General features: G+C 53.5%; 1 protein-coding gene across 1 annotated transcript; it reads right to left on the minus strand.

Annotated features, from left to right (window-relative positions):
* Positions 1-775: 775 nt before the first annotated feature.
* On the minus strand, positions 776-23,322 carry LOC118211392 (plexin-A1-like). Its single transcript, XM_035388569.1, has 4 exons — positions 23,214-23,322; positions 20,969-22,336; positions 3,990-4,215; positions 776-888 (listed from the first exon to the last, which is right to left on the minus strand). Exons 2-4 carry the CDS (start codon positions 22,145-22,147, stop codon positions 776-778), a joined length of 1,518 nt encoding a protein of 505 aa, XP_035244460.1. The 5' UTR covers positions 22,148-22,336; positions 23,214-23,322.
* Positions 23,323-25,160: the final 1,838 nt, after the last annotated feature.

Consider the following 25,160-nt stretch of genomic DNA (forward strand, 5'->3'; position numbering starts at 1 on the left):
CACACAGACACACACAGACACACACACAGGCACACGTGTGCAGGACAAGGCACCGCAGATCGGCCGGGAGGGGGGGGGTATTTGGGGGGGACACAAAGGCAGCTTCAGACACACGGCTCATCACCTGTCACTCATCACTGCTCAGGAATGTCACGGCCGCCTGCTCCAGACACAGCTGCAGTGTCACCGCGTGCCCCTGACTGACAGACCCCTCCCCCCGCCCCCCCCCCGGCCCCCCGCCCCCCCGCCCTCAGGGAAGCTCCACACACAGGGCAGCCAGCCCCAACACACACTCAGCATGGTCAAACCCAGTGCGCAGGTCCACAGCAGAATAAACAAAACAGCAAAAAAAAAAAGGAACACTCTTCAGGGATAAAAAACAGGGGTTTGGAGGGGGTCCTTTCATTCAATGAACCAGCTGAGAAAAAGTACATCAGGCCGCTTCCCTTAAGTCTGCTAATACACATGAACAAGCCTTTATTAATCTACTGGAATATCGATAAAACAGAACACCCACACAGTTAGGCGGAATAAGCCTTTGCCAGGGCGTGTGTCAAAGCTTCAAAGGCAGCTGAACCACAGAGAGAAAAGAGCGGCTGCCACAGTGTGATTTAGTACCCCCTGCAGCCACGGCGCTACATGCTAACACATGTAATGAGCTGCATGTACTCATACAGATCTCTGATAAAACCTGCTCTCAGGACCACCTCCACACAGCCTCTGTTCTAACTGAGGAAGCAGAGCGGGGCGATCATCGCGATTCTGCATTCGTTCATCAGACGCCCTCGCCCGAGAGGGGGGAACGTCCGAAGCGTGAGGGCGGGAGGGAAGCGGGAAGGCCGTACGAGGAGCCGCACGCGTGCGGGAGCGCGTCGATCTCAGCGGGACCTGGCGAGGGGGACGGGGGAGGGGGGGGGGCCGCGGCGCACGTCCTAGCACACACGCCTGTACGCTGCCAGAGAGGGGGGGGGCGGGGGGGGGGCACCCCAGGAGAGAGAGAGCTACAGGCCCTCTGTGTGACGGAGAGAGAGAGAGCTCAAGGTGACACCGAGCCAGAGAGAGAGAGAGAGAGAGAGAGAGAGAGAGAGAGAGCGGTAGGGAGAGGAAGAGAGAGATATGAGCGGGGGGGGGAGCGATGAGCAGAGAGAGTAAGAGTGAGAGAGGGGAAGGGAAGGGTAGAGCAAAAGAGAGGGAGGGAACAGGGGGGAGAGACAGGGAGAGGACAGAAAACATGAAAAGAAATGAACCGTGCCATCTATCATCTCCCCTTGATTCCCAAATTTTCTAATCATTTGCTCCTCCTAAAAAAAACACGGCACTGAACTACCCAGGCCTGGCCTACACACACACACACACACACACACACACACACTCTCGAGCCAAACACAGACACACACGCACCAGCCAATCACAGCCGGAGTCTGCCGCGGAGCCGGCCGCACAGCTGATGAAAGCACATTACCGCCGAGATGAATCTGCCGAGACGCAACCTTTACATCACAAAATGGCCGCCGCGTCCGCGCGCTCCCGCTAACGCGCCGCCGGCCGCCTGCGAGCTTCGGCTGAGTAAATAAATGAGTCATTTTCAGGGCCGCGGTCCTTAAGAATAAATGAATTATAAACCCATTAGGCCCGGACTGGCCCGGGCAGCCGAAACGCTCTCCGCGCGCGAGAAGAACCGCGCCGGACGCCGGGCTGGCCCGCGGACCGCCCCATCGCCCGCGTCCCGCGTCGAAAAAAAAACAAAAAAAAAGAGGTCCAGTCACCTGTCAGTCAGGCTGGGGAGGGGAGCGGCAGACCCCCCCGTTTCGAACGCGTGCCCCCGAGCAGCGATAATTAGTCAACCCGCATTAACCTTCATTAAAGATTTAGACCCGGCGCCGTCGCTACCGCACTTCCCAAATCTGCTCGCTCCTCGCAGCACCCAAATGGCGTCTTAATTGAGGCTCATAAGGAAAATGAGCTCAAATCAGAGCATGCATCTTAATTAATGTGACAGTGAGAGAGAGAGAGAGAGAGAGAGAGAGAGCGGTGTCAGGGCCCGGCGGGGGCGAGCGAGGTAACGGCGGTGACGCTTCGCCCCGCCGTCGGCGATCGGTATCGCGGTGACCTTAATTAGGAGTGACCGGCGCGGCCCGGTCGAGCTGCTGGAGATGGTATCTCCGGCCCCCTCTCCGCCTGACGTCTCCATCGCCGGGCTCTTACCGGGCGCTTACCGGGACCTTTTCATTGGCGGAGGCTGCCGGCGTGAGGCTCGGCTCGGCTCGGGGACCGAGGGGGGGGTAAGGGGTCCGTCCCCGTCCCGAGCGGCTCTGAGAGACCAGCCGCGGCGAGCGGGAACCCGCTGCTAATGTGATTTAGAAAAGGAGGCCGCAGAGTTCCCCGCTGCAGTCCGGAAACCGAAGGAGCGCGGTGAGAACTCCTGGGCCAGCCAGACGGCGGCCATTTTCTGTGTCGCGGCCCCCGCTCCGGGTTTTCGCGAGGAGGCGCGGGCAGGGGTAGGGGAGGGGAGGGGAGGGGCTGAAGGTGAGTGCGAGTGCAGAAAAGCAAAGCATTATGGGAAAAAAAGCAGAACAACATTGAATTAACCGCGTGGAGAAACGAGGACGGCTGGAGAAAAGGCTGAACGCGTCGACGCTTCTCTCCAGCGGGCCAGCAGCCCCGCGTCCCTGCAGGGAGGAAGAGGGCGGAGCCGCAGGCTAACGACCCGGAGACGATTAGCGAGCGTACCAGAGCGAGGCTGCTGAGCGATAACGCTGTAATATCAGCTACGCACACCGGCCCGCTCCTTCATCGCTCTCTCGCCCGCCAGGCTGACTTTTCGGAACTCGGGCAGTGCGAGCTGCCCTTAATTAGCGCATCTGAATCACGCCCCCCCCCCCCTAAAAAAAACAGGAAAGAAACCCGACACACTCAGTCCTAAATCCGCTCCGGCTCGTCGCAAAATGTGTCAAATCTACGTGGAGGAGGGCCCTGCCGTCGGCCAGGCCGGATTCACAGTGTGATTACATATTCATAAGCGCGAATCAACAGCGGCCTTCCCGCCACACGGGGGGGGGCTGGGAGAATTACAGCGGGACAGCACCGCACCGGCGGACTGGAGCTTAGCGTTTCATTAGGACGCGGCGGCAGCTTAGCGCCAAAGGAACGGCAATAAAAAGGCGCTACGCCGAGAGGCGCGGTTAGCCCCCCCTCGCCCCCCCCGCTCGGCTCACAGCTACGCTATGAAGCTCTGCTACACGTTTAGCTCAATATGTAATATCTCTAAATGCTATCAGAAGCAGAGCCCTCCCAGGAGCAAACAGAAGTGTACAGAACGTGTTAGTGTTTACTCTAAACCTGCGGTGAGGACGAGCTCGGCAGCATGAATGAAAGCTCGCCTCTTCAGCGGGGGGGGGGGGGGGCGGTACAGTACAGCACGCAAATGAGTCCGTTTTATTTTAGTTTTTTTTCCCCCAAATGCTCGCTCATTGCCCATCGACTCCAGGCTCCGTCTTGACCTTTGGGGCGACTTTGGTGGCAAACGGTGCGACGCCACGCAGGAAGAGACACAGCCGGGGGGGGGGGGGGGGTGCCCCGCTGGGGCCGGGTGTAGCGTTTCACTTCCGTTATTGGTCCCCGCCACCCGCCCCGCCCGCCCGCCCCGCCCGCCCCATCCGACCTGCACGTTCACACACAGCGGCTCCGATGGACTCCTCAAGGACTAAGCGACTGGGTTTCACATCAGCAGAGAGAGGGAGGGAAGAAAGGAGGGAGGACGGAGGAGTGACCGCGTGCTGCCCAACTCATCAAACACGAAGGGTCTCAAAAAAACACAGGTCGGCTCATCCCGATGACGCTAACAAAGCTCATTTATGCTCCGATGACCCCCATTCAGTGCCCAGCAGACCTATGTACACCAAGGCGGTGTCAGTGCTTCCCGAAATAACCAACAGGACAACGGAAGTGAAGCTTTGTCACAAAGCATCGCAGTTCCCCTGGGCAACGACCCAAGGAGGGGCTGGCGAGAGCCGGAGCCGGAGCCACGCCTACCTTCTTCATCCTGCCGCTGCGGGTCCCGGCGAAGGCCACGGTGTTGCCCCGGTAGTCGTAGGCCGCCACCGAGGTCATCCCGTCGTCCTTGTCCACGAACAGCGGTATTCCTTCGATGGTGCTGGTCCCGCCCAGAGGCTGGTTGAAGTCCTGGCCGCAGAAATTGTCATCGATCTGCAGAGGCTGCAAGACGGAGCGGGTGTTTGGGGGGGGAGGGGGGGAGGGAGGGGGGAGAGAAAGCGTTAGAGAGGAGTGTGCGCGGGAGATTTGCCACAGATTTGCATATCATTAAGAAAGCTGTGGCAAACACCGCCGCGTCAAAAAATATTCATTTATGTATCTTTGCGGCGCACGTATGGAACGCGTGCCAGCTGGTATCTGTCACACGCACCGACATATGTAACCGGGAGATAATCACTGTCAACCCCAGATTTCCCGCAGAAATCCGCAACGTTGACTGTGAGCGAGACTCCCCTAATGCATCGGGATAAGGAGCATCGCCTCAATATTGACTAATCAATCAAACGCGCGAGATTATACAACAAAAAAAAAGCCTATTTGATTTTTAGAATATTTTCTACGCCGTTAGATATGCAGGCAACGAAAGGAGCAGAGGAAGAGCGAGATACGCCGTCGCGTGAGGAAGGACTTATTTCGGAGGGAAATCTCGCCCTTTAATCCGGTCTGAAGCGAGAGCTGGGTAATTACTGGTGTCTGTCTGTCTGTCTGTCTGTCTGTCTGTCAGCGTTTCGTGTGTCCACAGGCGATGCAGAAACAGACACTAATGCACCATGGAGATGGCCTTCGGGGCCTCAGTGCTACAGAGTCCACATCGCTCAGAACAGGGGCGCGGAAACCAGAACTGCGCTCGACTGCTTTGACTCGGACGCACGGACACGCGTAAATCGAAGGTATTCGCGCGATCCGGCGATTTGTGAAGACGCGACGGTCGGCCCCGCGGAGCTGTCTGTGAAAGCGGCGGGCTCGGCGAACAGGATAACGGGGCTGGTGTTGTTCCAGCAGCTCCTTGGGTTTAAACGGGACCGGAGGGGCGGGCCTGCAGGTTAGCGTGCAGAACAGGGTTAGCAACAGAACAGGCTGCAGACTGTAGGCGGAGTGGGGCGGGTATGGAGTGGGGCAGGATATGGAGTGGGGAAAGATATGGAGTGGGGTACCCAATTGACCAGACAGACAGAGAAAGCTTCTGACCGTACAGGAGAGGTGACTGTCAATGAGGAGGTGACTCAACTCTCAGTCAGAGTAAAAGAGGCAGTCCAAAGGGCAAAATGAAGGAACGCTTGAGACTTCACACATTTCTCACTCTTACACTTCACAACGGGAATGAGCTGGAGCCATTGTTCTCTCTCTACAGCCATGTCTCCATTCAAATTAAACAAATTCACCCCGCCACTGCATCACTGAGTCTCTCTCTCTCTCTCTCTCCCTCCCTCCCTCCCATCGTTCCCAGCCAAACACCCAGGGTCACAGCAAAGCTGCCTGAGAATAAACAGAAGCTGGTGCAGCACCTCAGGCCTGACTGAAACTGGCAGTTCTCTCCCTAATCACGTCCCAGAAGCCCCTGGGGCAGCCGAGCCCCCCCCCCCCCCCAATCTCCCCAGCATCCCCAGCAGTAGGACAGATAGAGCGCAGAGAGAGAGAGAGAGAGAGAGAGAGGCTCGTATCGGGCACACCGGGGATGGCGTGGCAGCCGCCCAGCGCAGGACCCAGTGAAACGGTAATGAGCCGCACATATCGCGTCTTCCTGAGACCGCTCAGACAGGCGCAGCGTTTGTTTGTCCTCGCCGAATATTATCGCCCAGCTCGGCAAACGAGGACAGAGTTCTGGCGAACTTCGCCATGCTGTAAATCCAGACCCCGTCCGTGTGAGGTTAGCTGTTTGCGTAGTGACTTGTGGGAATGTTCATATGAATTATTCTCTCTCTTCCATGATCCTACAGGGGTGCCTTTTTCCAGCCTTTCTCCAAACATAGCCTTACGGACAGGGGTACATTTCTGTTAAACACTAAAAAGAAAATATGACAAGAAAAGTCTGAAAATGGTGAAGGACTGAGACTGACTGAATGACTGAGCGCCTCAATTTTAAATGTGCCAAAAGCAACATATTCTTTCACAGAAATATATTACTTTAACTGTCAAAGAATTATGAACCGGTGAGCGTGTCTTGCTGTGAAATATTAACCATTACTAATTCCACAACATTGTCACAAGAGATCATGAAGGTCTTGGAAACCATGAACTTAAGAAGCATCTTGAAATCCTGAAAAACTTGACATTTCTGAATACAAGAATTAAATGTGACTGAGACAGAAAAAAATAACTGAAACCTTTTTGTTTCATTTCAGATTTGAGGCAGATCACTGGAAAGCAGACTCGTTTTCATCACTCGTACCACCTTATGCATGACCCTTGACCTATACCGGAACCACTAGACCAACCAATAGACAATTAGATAAACCACTGCTTAGAAATTTCCGGTCCGAACAGGTTTTCCCTGCGTTAATTCTAGCTAGAATGTTCGTCATCCTCCCTGCACTGCAGCGATAAAGAATGTTCCATCTGTTTCCGGTGATAAAACAGATGAGCAGTCTCACCATCCATACCTTTCCACCCTGCTAGCTAGTTAGCGATACGTTGTAAGCCTGTATGTATTTACATACTTGGCAGAATCTTCCCGCTTCAACAGAGGGCATTCAGGATGTACTGTACAACATAGATCAGAACCCGACAAAGAAGGGTTGCCACGGCATTATCATCATCTCACCCACTTGTGCCACTGACTGGGATCATTGGTTTCAGCCCGAGCCGTCTGTGTTGCGGATGCACTGCCTTTTGGGCGACAGCTGGCAACACTGGTGGGTGAGCAGTCTGCTGTTTGCAGAGAATGTGTTGCCTCATAAACCCGCACAAAATGAAAATGAGCACACAAAAATCAACAAAATGATAAAATGTATTGCTCACAGAATGTTCTGAGCGTTAATGTAAGACAGTTGTCATAGTATAGGCCCAAGTTAATGGCCTGAAGCAACCTAAATATGCCACTGCTCTGCCTAAACAAATAAGCGAACCGATTGGTCCATGCAAGGTGACAGGAGAAAGGCATACATCACCAAGCTGTCGGGTTTTAATGAAGAGCATGACGTGTGAGACCAAAAAAAAACTGCAAATGCAAACAGGCAGCTGAGAACTAACAATCACGTCAGAGGCAGAACTGAAATGATCAGGACCCTTAATTACTGCACACAGCCTTAACTGAGACAGGGTGGTACCTATGCCAAAGGGAGATGTAAACTGGAACACAATGACTGAATCGGTGTCAGTGTGTCACCTTCCTGTCTCGCGGTGCTGTGTCTACATCCTGTCCAACATAATCCACTGTGTAATCCCCAGTCTAATCTCTACATCATCTGATTGATCCCTGGGAAAGGAGAGGCAGCCCCTTCCCCTCTCTCTCTCTGTCTCCCGCTGCGTCTCGTGTCGATATTCTCTCCAACGCCTACCTTCTCTACCGCCCCCCCACCCCACTCCACCCTTTTACTAATCTGCCCAAGGGCCTCTACCTCACAGTGGGAAGAAGGAAACCAAGAGGAAAGAGAGGAGGAGGAAGGAAGGAAGAAATGAAGACAGTTGGATGTCAATTCGCTTGACAAAAATCCTCAGCCTCAAAGAGACACAACGTCACGTAGGCGGAGCAGAACTATGTTGGACAGGGCTGATTCCAGGCTCAGACAGAACTACGTTTCCCAGACACCACCAGTCGGGTCGAGCCACACCAACTGACTCGTTCGGCATTAGCGTGCGGGCTGGGAGGGGCCTGGAGGGCAAGCGGGGGCCCCTGTCCAAAACGGGCCTGGGAAGGGAGCGTTTAGGCGGGAGGAGGTCAAAGGGAGCCTCCATCAATCCGCATTAGGGCTCTCCTCGCACGCCTCCGCTGCTCGGCGAAACACGGCCCGAGCGCGCAACAAAAGGGGAACGGGAACCCCCGAAGGGTTAATTCATCTTCCCAGCCGCTCAGAGAGCGTAAGCACAGCTCTGGGCCCCTGAGGAGAGGCATTAATAACGGCAGCCGTTTGCAGCGCCGCCCTGAGGACGGTCTGAGGGAGCTCTCTCAACGAGCCGGGTGTTTAAAAAAACAACAACAACAACAACAACATAAAACACATCCAACGCGAAAATTCAGCTCGGAAAATGCACTCCAGGTGAGAATTCGGCACTCAAAGCCGCACTCCATCAGTCCGCTAAAACCCGCCAGAGTACGGTCAAGTTGTTATTATTTTCTGACACCGGCTACAAGTGCGGTAATTGCGTCGTTCCTACCCGCTAGCGGCTGGTGGGATTTAACCTATTGTTTGCCAAATAGACATAAAAATAAATGATGCTGACACTACCCAACACTCCCTACGGGGCATGACTGCACCCCCAGGGGGGTACAGGAACCACAGTGCGGTCTGCACTGCTAGTCTGTCACCCCCAGTCACGCGAGTTCCCCTGTTTCTGGCTCGGGTGGTGGTAGAGCAGACTCAGCCAGAGAAGCTAAGTTTTCTGTTTGTGGAGCGCGACGACCGATTGGCCGTTGAGCTCAGCGCTACGCGGTGACAGCCAAACAGAAGTGAAGGAGGCGAGTGGTCATTGAGTGAAAGGTCACACTGTCGATGCGCACTCAAAGCTGATGAAGTCATTGTAACAAAGCCCCCCCCCCCTCCCCCCAAACTCAACGGCGGTGCCCTGACTGACAATGGGCTGCCATGCCAAGACTGCCAGAAACAGAGACCCACTCCAGGCACAGAATCTCAGACAACAATCAGCAGGCGCCCGTCGAATGCCAAGTGATTTTTTTCGGGCGCGATCTGGGCCGATTGCTCGCCGGCGCTGTGGGGGGGGGATGTGTCTGCGGGCGCGGTCTTCAGACACCCCACCCGCCGCCCCCCCCAGCCCCCGCACTGCCAGAACACAGGGTTAGGATCGGAGGACGTACGATCTCAAGCGCAAGTTCTTATACATGAAGCACTGAGAGCAGCGCTAGAGAATACAGACACACCCTACAGCCAGTGACTGACACACTGAACCGCTCACAGACCGCTGTCTGGTCATGTGGCGGATATTGAGAGCGTCATTTTCGGCACACATTTTCGTCATTTTCCCCCACAACTGGCTCATGCTGGCTCACCCCCGGGCCTCGCCCGTCTGTCCCCCGCCTCTGATCCCGTCGCATCCCATCACCGTCCCGTTCACCCTCCCCCTCCTCCTTTTAAGGGGTACTGCCAGGGGATCAGTAAGTTTTTTGTGGGAGGTGACCGAGCGCCCTGGGGGGGTGGGGGGCACGGTATCAGGCGCTCGTGTTCCCAGTCAGATGCCGCAGCAGAGCCGTCATCCGCGCAGAAGCGCTAGCGTACGGAAAAATAGCGCCGCTGGAGGCAATTAGACCAGCCCTACTGAGCAAACAACAGACAGGGGCCTTAATGAGCGGCTAATGAGGAGACAGAAGGGCCGGTCGCCCCTCTCCCAGCACCCCTGAGCCTTCTCATCGCCGTCCGCCCACACCGCTAATCGCGTCTGGGTGCGCGCGCGCCCCTCTCCGCCAAGCGCGCTCACCGGAATCCCGCGCGCTGGCGCGGCTGGGTCTGCGGCTGGGTGTGCGGGTCTCGGTCTGTTCGGAAACGCCGCGGGAGGAGCGCTATTTCTGTGGGTAATGGAGGCGGGGACTGACATCATCAGCTCTGGCACAGCGGGCTGAGACTCCTCTGAGTGTATTACTGACTGCGAACGTGTGTGTGTGTGTGTGTGTGTGTCTGTGTGTGTGTGTGTGTGTGTCTGTGTGTGTGTGTGTGTGTGTGTGTGGGTTTGTGAGTGTGTGTGTGAGTGTGTGAGTGTGTGTGTCTGTGTGTGTGTGTGTGTGTCTGTGTGTGTGTGTGTGTGTCTGTGTGTGTGTGTGTGTGTGTGTGTGTCTGTGTGTGTGTGTGTGGGTTTGTGAGTGTGTGTGTGAGTGTGTGAGTGTGTGTGTCTGTGTGTGTGTGTGTGTGTGTGGGTTTGTGAGTGTGTGTGTGAGTGTGTGAGTGTGTGGGTTTGTGAGTGTGTGTGTGTGTGAGTGTGCGTTTGTGAGTGTGTGTGTCTGTGTGTGTTTGTTTGTGTGTGTGTGTGTGTTTGTGTGTGTGTGTGTGTGCGTGTGTATTTGTGTGTGTGTGTGTGTGTGTGTGTGTGCATGTGCGGGTGTGCGTGCATGCGTGTGTGTTTGTGAGTGTGTGTGTGCACGCATTTGTGAGAGTGTGTGTGTGTGTGAGTGAGTGTGTGTGTGTGGGTTCGTGCGTGTGTATGTGTGTGTGTGTGTAGTCCACAGCGCTCAGACGGGTCGGTGTGTGTGTGTGAGTGTGTGTGTGTGTGTGCGGGTCGGTGTGTGTGAACAGAAGCGCTCTTGTGCTGCTGCCAGCAGACTCAGGCTGGGAGACCAAGGCTTAGGCTCCGCCCAGATCGGATCTGCGGCGGCACAGAGACCCGATTATGAGCGCCCGCAACCCCCCCCCACCCCACAGGCCCCCGCGCTATAAATACACATCTGGCCCGGCGTAAAACAAATACGCCGAATCTGCATTCCGCACACAGGCCCAGCAGCCCCACACTCTTCAGGGCTCTCAAAGGGATTTTATGTATTTTGGACGGCGGATTTCCCCGCCTCGGCCGCGGCGCTGTGTCGGAGGCGCGCTGGATGAAGTGCGCTAGCCCGCGCCGCCTCCCGCTACCCGCTGCTCCGCGTCAAACCAGGAGAGCCCGCTAGAAAGGCGTCTTTCACAAACGGCCCGGAGAGCCCGCCGCCGAGGATCATGGGAATCTGCGCATGCCAAGCCGAAGCGCTCGCGAAACAGGAACTCTCTCTTCTCCCCCGCCGACCCCTGAAAGAGGCAGTGTCGTCCCTTAATGCGCTCGGAAACTCAATTCGGGACGGTTTCGATCGCCGGCGACTCACTTCCTGTGCCACGTGGATCGCCGTGGCGACCGTGCCGCGAACCGCAGGCCCCGGTGCGCTTTACTTCTACCTGCTGCCCCCCCGAGCGCTGGCCCGCTCGCGTTAACACACCTGTCCTCGCAGTCGCACAAGCGCCTGCAGCGCACCTGAACAAAATGGCTCCTGTTCTTAGAGGCCGAGAAGTCGGCGCACAAAAGCGGCCTGTTTGTTCTGAGAGGTTGGCGATGATGGCGGAAATGCTGGCGGGGTTCTCGACGAGCCCATTGTCAGCGCCGAGTTCAGGCTTCCTCTGTTAACAAGGCGGGTCAAAATGCCGCGCTCGGCAGATACTGCTCACAGCGGCGGCCGAACAATGCCTTGGCTAATGTTGCGTGGGAACCTGTTCGCTTCCTGGTTCCTCTCCCTTTGGCCCGCCCGCCCGCCCGAGGCCTGCTTCGGCTCCGCTGTCCCGTCCCGCCCCGCCCCGCGACTCCGCGGCCTCTGCTCCGAGTCGCCCGGGTTCGAGCTCGATGACACCGGCCCTTTAAATGCGGTGTCAGCTTGCGATAGCGAGCCTTCGGTTTAGCCTGTTCCTATTGGGGGGGGTGTAGCCAAATACAATATATTTTCAGCAGCTTAAAATGACTCGGAAGCAATTTAACATTGCTCACAGAATTTATTTTAAAAGTTCGACTTCTCACAGATTTTCATTTCGAGACTTGGTTTATGCGACAGTCGCTGTGTCAGGGAAATTGGCAGGTACCCTTAAACGCGTTCTGGGGAACAGTCATTAAGACAGACGTTTTAAATTAATAACTGGAGCTTTACAACCTCAAAGGCACAGATAATAAGATTCAGCGCACAAGCCACAGAAATATTTATGAAGATGGTGCTTAAGCACGGCCAATTTCTCCCCACATTACGGCTAAACTCTTCTGACAATGAAGGCACTGAAAGATGCCGGAGAGATTTCCCAAGACACGCTGAACTGACCAGCGCTGTGGACCAAGGTTTACCACGAAGCCAGCGAATCGTAAACAAGCACTGATGGAGCCAGCAGTGGCAGTCCATCTATCACTGCACTGTAGCACACTACACAATAAAGAGAAATCAAATGAGAAGAATAAAGTCTCAGACTATAAGCAGGCAGCTGGGACCATAATGCACCACTGCTGGGACCTGGGCGACACGGCTGGCAACGAAGACTGAGATGTTGTACGCTGGTTCTGAACACCCCACGTCACTCAACACTTTATGAAACGTTTCAGATTACTACTCTGCTTCCCATTAACAATCAAGCAGAGAGCATTACAAACCCCCGGGTGCCAGTTTTCCACGTCAAGGTCGCCGTGGCGACGGGACAGGCCCGGGAGGAGAAAGCAGGCAGTTAGCCAGCTCGCCCCGTCCTGCCCGGTCCTCCAAACCAGGCTAGGGACCAGCTTTAACTGGACCTCTGGTGCTCCCGCATTATTCCATAAGCATTAGCACAAAGCGGTTTGTGAAGGGTAGAGACTGCAGGGGGAACATCCATTCAAGAGGCTCAACGAGGACAGAACCGCTGCACTTCACCGCGGCACCGCGTGGGTTTGGGTTACACACGGGACGTGCGGTTCCGTTTAAAATGGCCGACTGAGAAAGCGAAGACGTCTCCCCTGCAGAACCTGCAACATTGCTTTATATGGCTTCCTTTAGAGCAAGACCAAAACCAGCCCGCAATGAGGGGCTGAAGAGCCAATTACCAACTGAGGAAAACACCCCAGGTTAAATTAAGGAAAATCAAGAATGCAGATATGGGCATTCATGAAAAACGTATCTAGTTTCTGTATTTAAACGTCAGACCAGCGAGAGAAAAGCTTGGAGAAGGCTGCTGAGCCTGAAGGCCAAGTGGAGCGCGTGCCCGGTAAGCTCCTGGATTCTGATATCGACTCAGGCACCCGCGTGACGATGGAAGAACCGTCAGCTCAACGCCAGACGAAGGGTAAATCAAAGAAGATATTTCTAAACAGCACTGCACGTGCGATACATCTAGAGCTCGTCACCCATTCTGGCTGAGGTCCCACAGGCACCTCGCTAATCGAACTGTGCTGGCACCCACGCTCAGAGAAGTGTGGGCTCTTCCATGAAGCCCCAGTCTACAGCCGCAGTGTGTCGAGTGAGGCGTCTGGGCTTGCAGGAGCTGAACGCAGCAAGCGCTCAGGGTGTGTTTGTTAGGCCCGCTGTGGCCCCGGAGCTGAACGAGTGGAACAGACCCTCAGACGACTGCCGGCCATTTCGAAGAGCGACGGCCTCCAAGCGGCCCTCGGTGAAGCGCCGGGGAGGCCCTCCGTTCGCCGGCCCGAGTTCACGCTCCCATGAGCCGCACCGGACCGGGGGGGGGGGGGCGGACAGCATAACCCGGGGGGGGGGAGAGAGTACGACCCGGGGGTGGAGTGCACAAACCGTAAAAGAGCCCCGAATGAGAGCGCGGGGGCGACGGCCCCCCAGGGAAGCGCTCGCCGATTTCACTCACTCCTGAGGGGGATGAGCTCGCCCATACGACGGGGGTCATGTTTTTACACACTCACAACAGCAGCGAACGCTCTGTCAAAAACAACGCATCTGAAAAACAGGCTAGTAAGCAGGGCGGGCCTCCTCGTAATCGGATGCTAAGCAGCGGTGATTGAAACGGGCTTGTTTCCGCCTGGAGCCAGTCGCCAGCACGACCGTGCGCGCACGCGGCGCCAAGGCAACTGCGCCGCGAAAAGCTGCCCGCGCCTCCCTGGGCAACAGCTCGGGGGCTTTCATCTCACCTGGCGCAACGGGGAGAAAACAGACAGCCGCGTACACAGCCCGAGACACCGCCGCGCCACCGCCGCGCCACCGCCACCGCCCCGCCCCGCTGCGGGGTCGATACGCGATCACACCCGCAATTAGCATCATTAACATCATAGCCGCGCCGTTAGGGATTTACAGACCGAGCGCCGCGCCATGAGCTGATGAAAGGTCGAGGGAGGGTGCCGCCGCTGACGTCCTGCCCCCCCCCGCCCTCCCCCCCACGCAGTTATTGATTTGAAATCGGAGTCTCCCGGTAAAGAGATTACGGTTTGATTTCTATGCTAGCTCACAAACCACCGGCGGGCCTCATTTAAATACCATTGTTCCGAACAACGGAAGGAAAGCGCCTTTACCGGGAGCCGCGAGAGCGCGCCCGTCCCGCGGCGGTTACCGCGGCTACGGGCAGAGACCCTCCGCAGCGCGGCCCTGCGTATCACTCCGCCGGCAGCGCAGCTTCCCCGAGAAACGAAAGCAGCGCAGATCTGTCGACGTATCTCTCTGTAATCGCACGAGGCTGCGATTTAGGGTAACTCCACCCGCGCGTCCCAGAGCAGGACGGAGCGAAGCGCGGTCGCCGATCGGAGAGAGAGGCCCCTCCGCCTCGCCGGGCGGGCGAGCCGCGGGTCACTCGTGACCCTGATGGGAACGGCCCGGCCCCTGGCACCGGCACTGGAACGGGTTAAGGGCACAGCATTCGCGCCAGAAATGGATCGCTGAACGACAAACCACATGCCACCCAACCGCTCATCATATACACCCTACAGGGACTGACGCTTATGAAGAAATGGGGTCAACTGTTGGACTACAATTTAATGATTGCTAATGATAAATAACAAGTAAAACAAGATGGTGAAAACTACACTTTAACTACAACTGAAATGAGCATCCTTGCATTGTTCCGTGCACCCCAAACCCCATGCCTAATCCCAGTGAAGTCCTCCGCTTGGACAAAGCAGTATTTAAAAAGGTGGAGGAGGTGGAATATCAAAATCAAAAGGAGTTAAGAATATTGTAATTAGAATTCATCCAGCGGAGGATAATCTTCCATGCCCTTTGTGTGGAGGCTGGGGAGCCGGGAGAAGAAAAACTATTTGACAGATTTAAAACTAAATCTTCAAACTACCGGACCAAAAAGTCTCCAGAAGAGGAGATAACCCATTCACGAGGACTTCTGAAGAGCTTAGTGTTAAGTATTAATAATTGAACACCATAGGATTAATGCAAAGCCGGCCAGTTTTTGTTGTTTTTTTTTGTCCTTTCAAATGAAAGGACAAAAAACAGCAGCCTTTCTTTCCACGGCTGCAGTAGCAAAGGCCAGAGACTTGTCATAACTGAAAGAACAACCCATTTCCTCCAGCAGCAGACACTCTATTCTCCCTCATGACAACACATTTAGGATCATAGTACTGTCACCTTTTATTTTAAGCTTGAAGAATCACTTGTTTTGCTTCATTCACCTGTCCAGCTCCTTGTGGCCCAAATTCAGCAATGTTTCCAAACTACAGAGCTTAAGGTGGTTTTCCAAAGGAGAAATCATAAGGAACAGAGCGGCAGTTTCTCCAATCATAAGGAACAGAGCGGCAGTTTCAGCAGTGACTGCTGGGAGATGAAGTGCAGAGACATATGCTGTGGAGTGTTTTAAACCAGTTTTGGACTTCCGTTCCCATCAGACTAAATAATTCACTAGTAGCAGAGGCTACGTGAGCGCAAATTCAGCCCACCAGCCTCCGAGCTCACAGCAGACACAAGCTTTTTACACTGGCATAATGTCCACTTCGCACATCATTCAGACGAGAGAGCGACAGTAGAGCAGGGCAACGCCACCATCTCCCAGGAAAGCAGAGAGACTCGTTTAAAAAATGGCGATTGGGAATGCACTGCTTTGCCGTTTCCCGCAGAACACCTGAGGAAGCCTCAGTACGGAATGTAACGCGGGACTCACAGGCGGAGAGCATGGAGCCTCGCAGCGCGCTCGCGGCTGTGTGAAAAGTGGGCCGCCCATTTGAGAACGTTCCCACGTGTAAATCAGGGAACGACCATTTTGTGTAGAGAAACGGTAGCAAAGCTACCGGTGTCACTGAAGTGCACAGTCTCAACCCAGCCCTCTGTTAAGCATGCTCTGACAACTAGGCTAGTAGCCATCATGGCCCGCATTTCAAAATGGCAGCCAATCCATTCTCAAATGTGTTATTACAAGTAAACGAGGGGGGAAAAAAAACAATTTTTCCTTTAAAAAAAAATAAAGTTTAAATTCAAAAGTACAATGGCAGCCGAGGAGGACAGCACCTTAGGCCGAGTTCACTTCCCGCAGAATAATGTTATTGGTTTGAATGGAGAACCAATTTTGTAATCATTACAAGACATCTGGTCCAAACATAACATCTGAAGCGAGTGGCATGACCGCCATTGAGCAGCGCTCATTTCATAACACATAAAGCATTTATGGGATGGCACGGCTCGCTGCCGTCCTGGCTCATGACCTCACAGCGGGAGGCGGCGACCACTCGCAGCCTGGCACTTTATTAGGCGCCGAGGATGGGTCCGGGAGCGAGGGCAACCCAGCGACCGTGCTCGGTTCGGAAGAAAGGAAACGAATACATTATCACCGCAAGCACTGCTGGCGTATGGAGTCGGGAGATTGGGACCTCTTTCTGAACTCCACCGCTTTGCTCAGGCTGATTTGCAGATACCCCACTGAAATTTTTACCCCCAAAAATACTTAAAGGCAGTGGTCGACAACGCATGGAAAAATATGGGCCATGTATTCTAAAGAGAATATAGCATGCAAGTATTCTTATAACATATGTATATGGAAATATCAATAAAATTTTACATTATTAATCACATTTTATACTATTTTATTTTCTGGGCTGCCCAATAAGAAAAATGCAGCTTTAAACGAACATCGATTGCCAATTAGATGAACGTATTAAATCAGAGTGAGAAAGGGATAGAGCCACCAATGGTTTTATTTTTATTTTTCCAGCCAATAGGAATGAAGCGCAGTCGGTTTGCAGAAGCAATGAGGGGTCTGACAGCAGGGCCTGAGATTAACAGCGTTTGGCTGTGTTAACAGGGCCTTCGTTCCGCGCTTCCTAACAAGCCGGGACAGCCCCCCTAGCTTCCGCACCCCGCTTCCACACACGTGATGCCGAGGTACAGACCACCAACAGGGCCCCCCAACCCCCACCCCCAACCCCACCCCTCACCCCGGCTGACCGGGGACGGAATTAGCGACCAAGCGCTAACCAATCTGCTGCGGTTTATTTTTACATCTTACAGAAGGATCGCGAGGGGGGAGGAGCTGAAGCATGACTTCACACCATCTTGGGACTTTGCTAATAATATCTCTGACAATACCCTGTTGTAGTTCTACTTAGATCTTTAACAAGTTAGTCAACAGGGTGGACAGAGGCACAGGCGGGTTTAAATATTCCGCTTTAGGCCATGGGGAATAAAGCAATGCATCCTGTCTGACCTCAGTTTTGCATCATATCCAAAGAATAGTTTTTTGGTGCTTTAGAAAAACGTACACAGTTCCTGAGCGAGGGTTATGCCTTTTCACGTTTCTTCAGACAAAGAGAATCAGATTCTGTGAGCCAACAACTCATTCAGGCCCAAATGTGGAATCACATACCAGCTATTTATTTAAATGAGAGATATCAAATGGAAAATTAAATTCATATCTAGTTAAGCCTGCAGACAGCCTTATCTTTAGTGTCCGGTTGTACGATAGGTCAGCAGTCTGGCTTGGCTGCAACTGGAGCCACATCTGCAGAATATAATGGTTGATCATGCAGTAGTATCTGACCGTTGGGTTATTAGGCAAAGCACATCTGTGGAAGTTGAGGGCCTTATTGCAGGTCGGCATCAATCTTTTCAGGCTCGCAGTACAACAAAGTTGAGCCTGACAAGTGAGTCTAGTTCGATCATCATTTATTTTTCATTTGTGAACTACACCTCCCATTAGCACCCAGCAGCCCGCTGAGCGCACCCAGATATCCCTTCAGCCTCAGCCATTCCTTGAGAATAACAGTTTGACCGAGTCTCAAAATGGTAGCTGCCATTTCCAGGCTCTTTGACTTGAGGCTGAAGCAGCTCCTCTCTGAACTCATCAGTGAAAAGAACTCCAGGCTCAACCAATTCATAAATCAACACCTCTTCCTCTTCCAGCACACGTATGCTAGCAACACTCTTACCTGCTCACTACAGAGTAACCTTATACATAGCTCAACACAATAGCCGCAGATCCTAATCACATGGAAATACCACACTGGCTTCCAAGTGCAGCACATATCATCAAATGGCACTTAATAACTGCTCATTCACATTTAATGAGACTATCCTTTTCAGGGCTACAGAGGATGAGACCTACAGCAAACGTAGTCTTAGGAAAAAAGGTTGCAGTTTGCCTGAATTTTTAAAAGGTGCGATTGCAACCGAGCGATTAACACAAATAAATGAACGTCAATAAAGATTAATAATTCACTAGCAGCACAGCATCCCCCAGTGAGACCAGCAACCTGAATGTTGTTTAATTTTATACAAACAGAAGTTGCGACTTCCTGGGCAAATTGCCAAAGCCGCAGGTTTATTTTCACAGTTATTAGCCGTTTTATCACAAACATGATCAGTCTAATTATGCTCATTAATACAGCGCGGCAGCATCCGGCTCTTCATCCCATACTCTTATTTACTGGGGAGCCGGCACAATACCTCAGAACACTGCTTTTGTCAGGAGTCCGCCGCTCCTCGCGTCTCCCAGTGTGCGCTCACGCTCGCGCTTCGCATTCGAATGGAACACCAGTCACTTCCACAGATCTGAATCCCGCTTGACGAACATTAACCACAGCTTGCGGCTGAGAGGAATGAAGAGAATGGCCTCACTTCATTTTTTTTTTCCACTGGTTGCATTTGAGTTTTCAGTTATGAGTACCGGGTTTAATTGCATGCAGGAGATCAATAGCCCTGCGCACGGACCCATTGAGTAAAAGTAGCTCTGCTCGTTGCGGCATCTCTCCAGTGCAGATCCACTTATCTCTATATTATGTGGCTCCGCTAATTGAGTCGTCGGTGTCTGCTGGCCCATCCGGTTGATACAAAGCTCTGTCTGTGTAGTGCCTGCCCTCAACTGGTGCTAATGAACAATCAGCCTCTTTAAAATGCAAGATAAAAAAGGCCAGCCACAGTGGGCAACAGTGTGCACACTGAATGATTGCTTTGGATTTATCTGAAAGCAAATAAAAGCAAGGAATTGGCAGCAAGAAGGCAAAGAGAAGCACTTTATTGAAGGATAAGGAAACTACAGCAGCAGCTGAGCTTTTTTGTTTATTTTCACATGAAGGTCACGACCTTTGCCCTCCGACCCCACTGAGGCAAGGAGACCCACCGTGTCACGTATCGCTTTGAACGCAATCACCGAATGGAGCAACGCATGCGGTGGCGCTCAAGAATGACACAGAGCTGGAATTTACACTTTGCCATTGGCATCAGAATTGTGCAGAATCCAAAGACGAAGATCCATCTTAAATAGGAACCCAGAAACATGTTCACCCAGTTAATGTCGGAGGAGAATCACCGGGGACACGCTCTATTTGCAAAGAAACCGGAGGGGAAAAAAACGAAGTCTTACGTACCAGCACATCTGGAGTTGGCATGCACAAGCTCATGTAATTACTGCTGGGGTCAGGAGAGTAGCCTCATTTGAAGAGGCGAGATGAGGCTTGGGACCGAGACCGGGTTCGAAGCAGGTAATTCGAACCCACCTGGGAAACCTCACCAGGCTCAGCTGTTTAATCGCGGCAGGGTTAAGTTTGGAAATATCGAGAAGACGCGGAGACAAAGAGACACATTGTAGCGGCGTTAAAACCCCTTTCAGAAGAGCTGTGATCCGACAGGCCCAGCCCCCACGCAGCCAATCGCAGCGCCTTCACTCTTCACACCCCCGCATTCCCGCTAATTAGCCGCTCGCAGGTATTACCTGCCGCCGCTCGGCACACGAGCAAATTACACCCGACTCTGGCCCGCAGAGAGGACTGGAACATTACTCGGCCAATAATCAAGCATCACCAGGAGTGGGATTTAACCCACAAATGAGTACACAGAGGCCCGGTGGGGTTTCCGGCGACAGTGAATACAGTCTCGCAAGAGCGGCTTCGCAAAATGGCAGACAGTGCGCCGCTAGGCTACGCAGCCGGCAAGCGCTACAGAAACGTCGCGCCGGAACAGCGCCGAATCCTCGGGGCAGACAGTCAGAGAAGGCCCGACGGCAGAAGCGAGCGACCGCGCTGTCCAAAGAGGAGAGCTCTGCGGAGGAGCGCGGAATGAGGACGCGTCACAGCAGGACTGATCATTACGGCGTCTCTCTTCATCCAACAGGCCCGTGCGCTCCCAAGCTCCCCGCCGAGACCGCATCCACGCAGGAGTCCCCTCAGACTCCCAGCAGACAGACAGGACAGCGTCAAGACTACATAAATGAATCAGAGCCGAACGAGGGGCCGCTGCAAACCAAACGAAGTGACACTCCACAAATCACAGGGAAGCAGGCTAAGCACGCGTGCGTCCGAGAAAGCGGGAGCGCTTCAATCCAGCACAGTGCAGCGAAGCAGCAACAGGCCAGGCGCCCGCTCTCTCTCTTTCCCACCCCCCCGTCCCCCGTCCCCCAGCCCTTGGTCACAACAGGAAGCCCTCGACAGAGAAGGACACAGGTGTTGGAAAAGCAGCCCCTTTGATCACAAGTTCCTCAGAACCCAATTCCTTTTTCGAGGGACGGTTCGTGGAACTCGGCACTTGGCTCAAAAGGGAAGCGACAAAACTGCTTTCCGTAAGTAAAGCAGCAAAACAATTTTTTACTGCCGTTTGCTCTTACAAAGCACTGCATATGTTTTATGAACTTCACCGCAGGGGAGAAGCTCAATAAAAATGTTCAGCCTTATCTTGATTAGAGTGCGCCTCCCGAGCAAGCTATGCCCTTGACCATATGCTTTCCTGGCGTGCGGTCGTGAAACTGGGTGGGGGTGGGGGCTGGGGGGGGCGGGGGGGGGGGGGGTGGGGTTGGGGGATGGAGGCGGGGGTTGCTGACGCAGGGCTTTTGTTGAAGCGCCGGGGGGTGGGTTGGGGGATTGATGTGGGATGTTTAACGGCACATGGTGCGGGGAGGGTACTCACCGAGTTGATGCAGGCCAGCTCCTTGTTGAGCAGCCAGGGCAGAGAGAGCTTCCCCTCGCCCCTGTAGCAGGACTGGATGCGCTCCTTGATCTTCTCCTTGATGCGGCGGAGGGTGAAGAGGCAGAGCGCCGACTCCTTGGGCGGCTTGGCCCGGTTCTTCTGGCCCTGCGAGAAGACGGTGAAGAGCACGTCCTCCCGCTCGGAGATGCCCAGCGAGCGCGCCAGCTGCCGGCCGGGCCGGCTGAGGAAGGCGTCCTGGACCAGCCGGTACTCCACGCCGTCCTTGGTGCAGCCGATGGGGAACTCCACGTAGGAGTAGAACTTGGGGTCGTCCACGCAGAGGCGCACGATCTTGGAGGTGAAGAACTGCTCGCCGCTGGCGTCGGGCGAGGTCAGCTGCGTGTCCAGCTGCAGGGTCAGGTAGTAGACGAACTGCTCGCTGCTGAAGCTGTAGACGTAGTAGATGTCGAAGGCCGGGAACTTGGAGAGCGTGTCCGAGGGGATCTTGAGCTGCGAGGAGACGAACTCGTCCTGGTAGACGAAGCTGAACATGTCGGCGTTCTCCTCGTTGGCCATCAGCTTGCGGCTGGACAGGGTGGGGAAGTACTCGGACTTGCCGTCGATGGGCGTGCCGATGAAGAGCTTGCTGTTGTGGCCGTCGGCGCCCTCGATCAGGACGCCGGACATGGTGCCCGACTCGCTGACGCTGGAGAGGTAGTGCTCCTTGCGGTGGTGGGGCTCGCCCAGCTTGAACAGGTCGTCCAGACGCAGGAACTGGCAGATGCCCTGCGAGGTGCTGCCGCAGGCCAGCAGCCGGTTCTGGGCGTAGTCGATGAGGAGCAGCTTGTTGACATTGTTGGTCTGCACCTGCTCGTAGGGGCAGGACTGCACGCTGGGGGGCGGGTAGCACTTCTCGTTGTCCACCACGGGGCCGGTCATGTGACTCCGCAGCTTGGTCAGGTTGCCCGACAGCTTGAAGATCCAGTTGACCGCGCCCACGTACACCTCGCCCGTCTTATTGTGGATCACCAGGTGCGTCAGTCCCCAGTCGGGCGGGGAGAAAGTCTTGAAGGCGGGGGCGGGCGTGGCGAGGGACGGTGCCGGCGCGGCCAGCGCCCCCAGCAGGAACAGGACCCCCAGACACGGGACGAGGCAGAGCGGCTTCCGGCTCGGCCCCATGTTCAATCCGTTCCGAGAGGGCAGGGCCAGACGAGGGAGGGGTTCGCTCCTGCTTTCAGTCACTCCTTTTCGATCTCGCCTCGTTATATTCGGGGGGGGAAAAGAGAAGCTCTTATTGATCCGACGTCCTTTTCTCTCTGTGCGGAGCTGTCATCTATAACATCATCTGCAGTGGCACGGCCGATTGCCCTGCAAGGCAAAAAACACATTATGAGCTGCAATGGAACATTTCCTATTGATTATGCATCTCCAGGGCTTAAAAGCCCAGGAAACGCTGCCAAATTTAGAAGGGTGGAAAACACAACGTCCTAATTGATAATTAATTTCTTTTTTTTAATGTCAAAACAGGTCCTGGAAGGAAATACTTGACAACATTTAATTACCACAATAGATAGTGAGCGGGGCTGGAAGATTAAACAGATACAAACTCTGAACATTATGCAGGCGGAGAGAGCCCTTAAGTATTACACAATTCTAATTCTTCATCGTCATGAGTTTCGAGTGGGGGGTTGTGGGGAACTGAAGAATGACTGCAGAGAACTGCAGATTCTGGCAGGCCTGGCAGTGCTGTGGACTCCTGGAGAGTAAACCCCCATTGGCTGGATGCTGTATTAATAAACAGCCTGTTTCCTTTTCCTAATTAGCTGCCTGTTGCGAAACAGGATCCTGGCACTGCTCGGAGCGCGCGCTACCTCCACGACACGTAAATCTCTCGCCCCCCCGGCGAAGGACGCGGTCTCGGCACTCGAAAAGCCCCCCCCTCCCCCTCGGTTACAGTGACGGCACGCGGGGCGAGCGCGTCGCGTTTTCGAGTATCGGCGAGAAAGGAAGCGCGCGGTAACCGTTCGAAGAAAAAGAAAAACAAAACGAGGGATCGGCGGAAGCCTCCCCCCGGCCGCTCCCCGTCTGAGAGAGCGTTGTGCTGCCGTCGCAGTTTCCCTCCCTGACGCAAAGCTCTGGCGCTTCAGCCAAAACCTGCCCCCCCCACCCCCCTTCCCTTCCCCAGCAGTCGCACACCAATTATCAGCTATATGAACTCAGTGTTTCTCGTCCACACGGAACAAACCGTTATTGTGTGAGCTGACGTCCGCTGCAGCACGCGCTGTCCGGAGTGGGAGGCCTGCCTTGCTTCAGCGGCTCTGGGCCACGGCTCGCCCCGGGATGCCAGGCTAGCGCGCGCGAGCAGAAAGGAAACGCCCACGCGGACGGAGCGCGCGCGCATTCATCAAAACGTTCACATTGAGAACTTCAACAAAGAAATCAGCGCTCGGGCAGGGCCGCCGCAGGAGACCGGCGAGCGATTCGGGCGGGGCCTCTGGCCGCCCCACTCGCTGCTAATGAATTCCGCCATTTCTTTGGTCTTCTCCGGGCCAAAATAATGACATCATCATAGCTAAAGTGCTTAGCAACGTCCCTTTTCATGCCCTAATCAAGTCTTGATCATATCAGGGGACCAGCGCAGAGATTTCTGCAAGTTCTGATCCAAAAAATTGTCCTGGCAACAGCAGGCAGCCCTGTTCAATTTCACATTACATGAAGACGCCCACGGAGGACATTTTACTCACTAAACAGAAATGGGGGAACAATTGTGGAAAAAATAAAACTGAAAGAGAGAGAAACACACAAGCAAAGAAATTAAGATATTGTTTATTTGTTTTCTAACCCTTCACACCCCTGCCCAGAGCGGGTTGTGGAGTGAACAGACAGAGTATTCGGGGAAAGTGAAGTTCATCTGACCAATCACGGCATGACAGAAATACTGCCTCAGTGTGTACAAGAAGCCTCACAGCAAACTGTGCTGATGTACATCAACTTCAGCTATTTATTTATTTATTTCTAGAAACTTCCAGCTTGTTTATGGCATTGCATGGGCACCTGCAGTTCTCACAAATGGAACTCAGGAGTTTCATTCATTTCATTTCATACCCGCAGCTGACAGATGGAAAACTCTGTGAATAAATTTCAGTGGGTTGACTGTCACAGTCAAATGTGATGGCAACAGAAATGTAGCTATACATTCATATGAAGGTATTCTAAATAGGGAATTTTGAATTTATCTCCATAGTGTTATTTCTTGTGACCAAATAAATAGACAGCTTGATATGCTGTGACTGATAATCTGCCTATTTCTCTCATTAATGCTTCAGTAAATGTCAAAACATATAAACACATTCTAACTTGATCCAATCCCAATGAAAATTACTTTATCATTTAGAGTTTTTGACTGAGTTGTTAGCAGAATGCACATTAAGTTGAACTACAATTAGGCTACCTAACCACCTCAAAGCAATAGCAGACAGCTGTCATTCAAATTTTCTTCCCTTACAATTCCACCTTTTTCCATTTTTTCCAATTAAAATGTAAATTTTTAATTTCCTTTTTAATTCCCTATTTAGCTGTTTTTGGGAAACAATACCCCTACCCTCCCAGGAGCAGCCTATGTCTGTCCAGAACAAATTCTACAATTCAAATGTGCATTTCAGAAACACAAAATATGTGTTTCAATCGAATGGAAAAATTTGTTTTTTAACGTATGAACAGCCAGCAGCATATTTTAATTTGAGGGCTTTCTAACTTTCTTGGCTGCCGTACACGTCCTTTGTCATCCTCGCACTTCCGCTGAAATGATTAATATCTGCCTTTGTAGTAGCTAATTGTTTACAAATGAGCCAACCCAACATTTGGCTGACGACCACGGCTGATGATGCATCATTTGGCACCGTGGCCAAAAACACTGAAGCAACCGTCAAAGATCATCTCTCCTGAACATCTAAGAATTGATGTTGGAAAAGTGTTTGGGCTCCATGCTTCTCACGGGAAGATGTAGCAGAAGGACACAGTAGTTTGTGGAATTTACTAGAACGTGGAGCACAGATATCACGTGGCAACCTGCAATCTGAGGGCCCGTCTGCTAACTGCGCTCAGCAGTAGACTGCAGAGATACCCCAGTTACGGGCACCCACGTCAAAACAGCCAAACCTGACAACTTTTTCTCCCCCACACCCACATCTCC

The sequence above is a fragment of the Anguilla anguilla genome, chromosome 13, assembly GCF_013347855.1.
Source record: "Anguilla anguilla isolate fAngAng1 chromosome 13, fAngAng1.pri, whole genome shotgun sequence".
Taxonomy (NCBI): domain Eukaryota; kingdom Metazoa; phylum Chordata; class Actinopteri; order Anguilliformes; family Anguillidae; genus Anguilla; species Anguilla anguilla.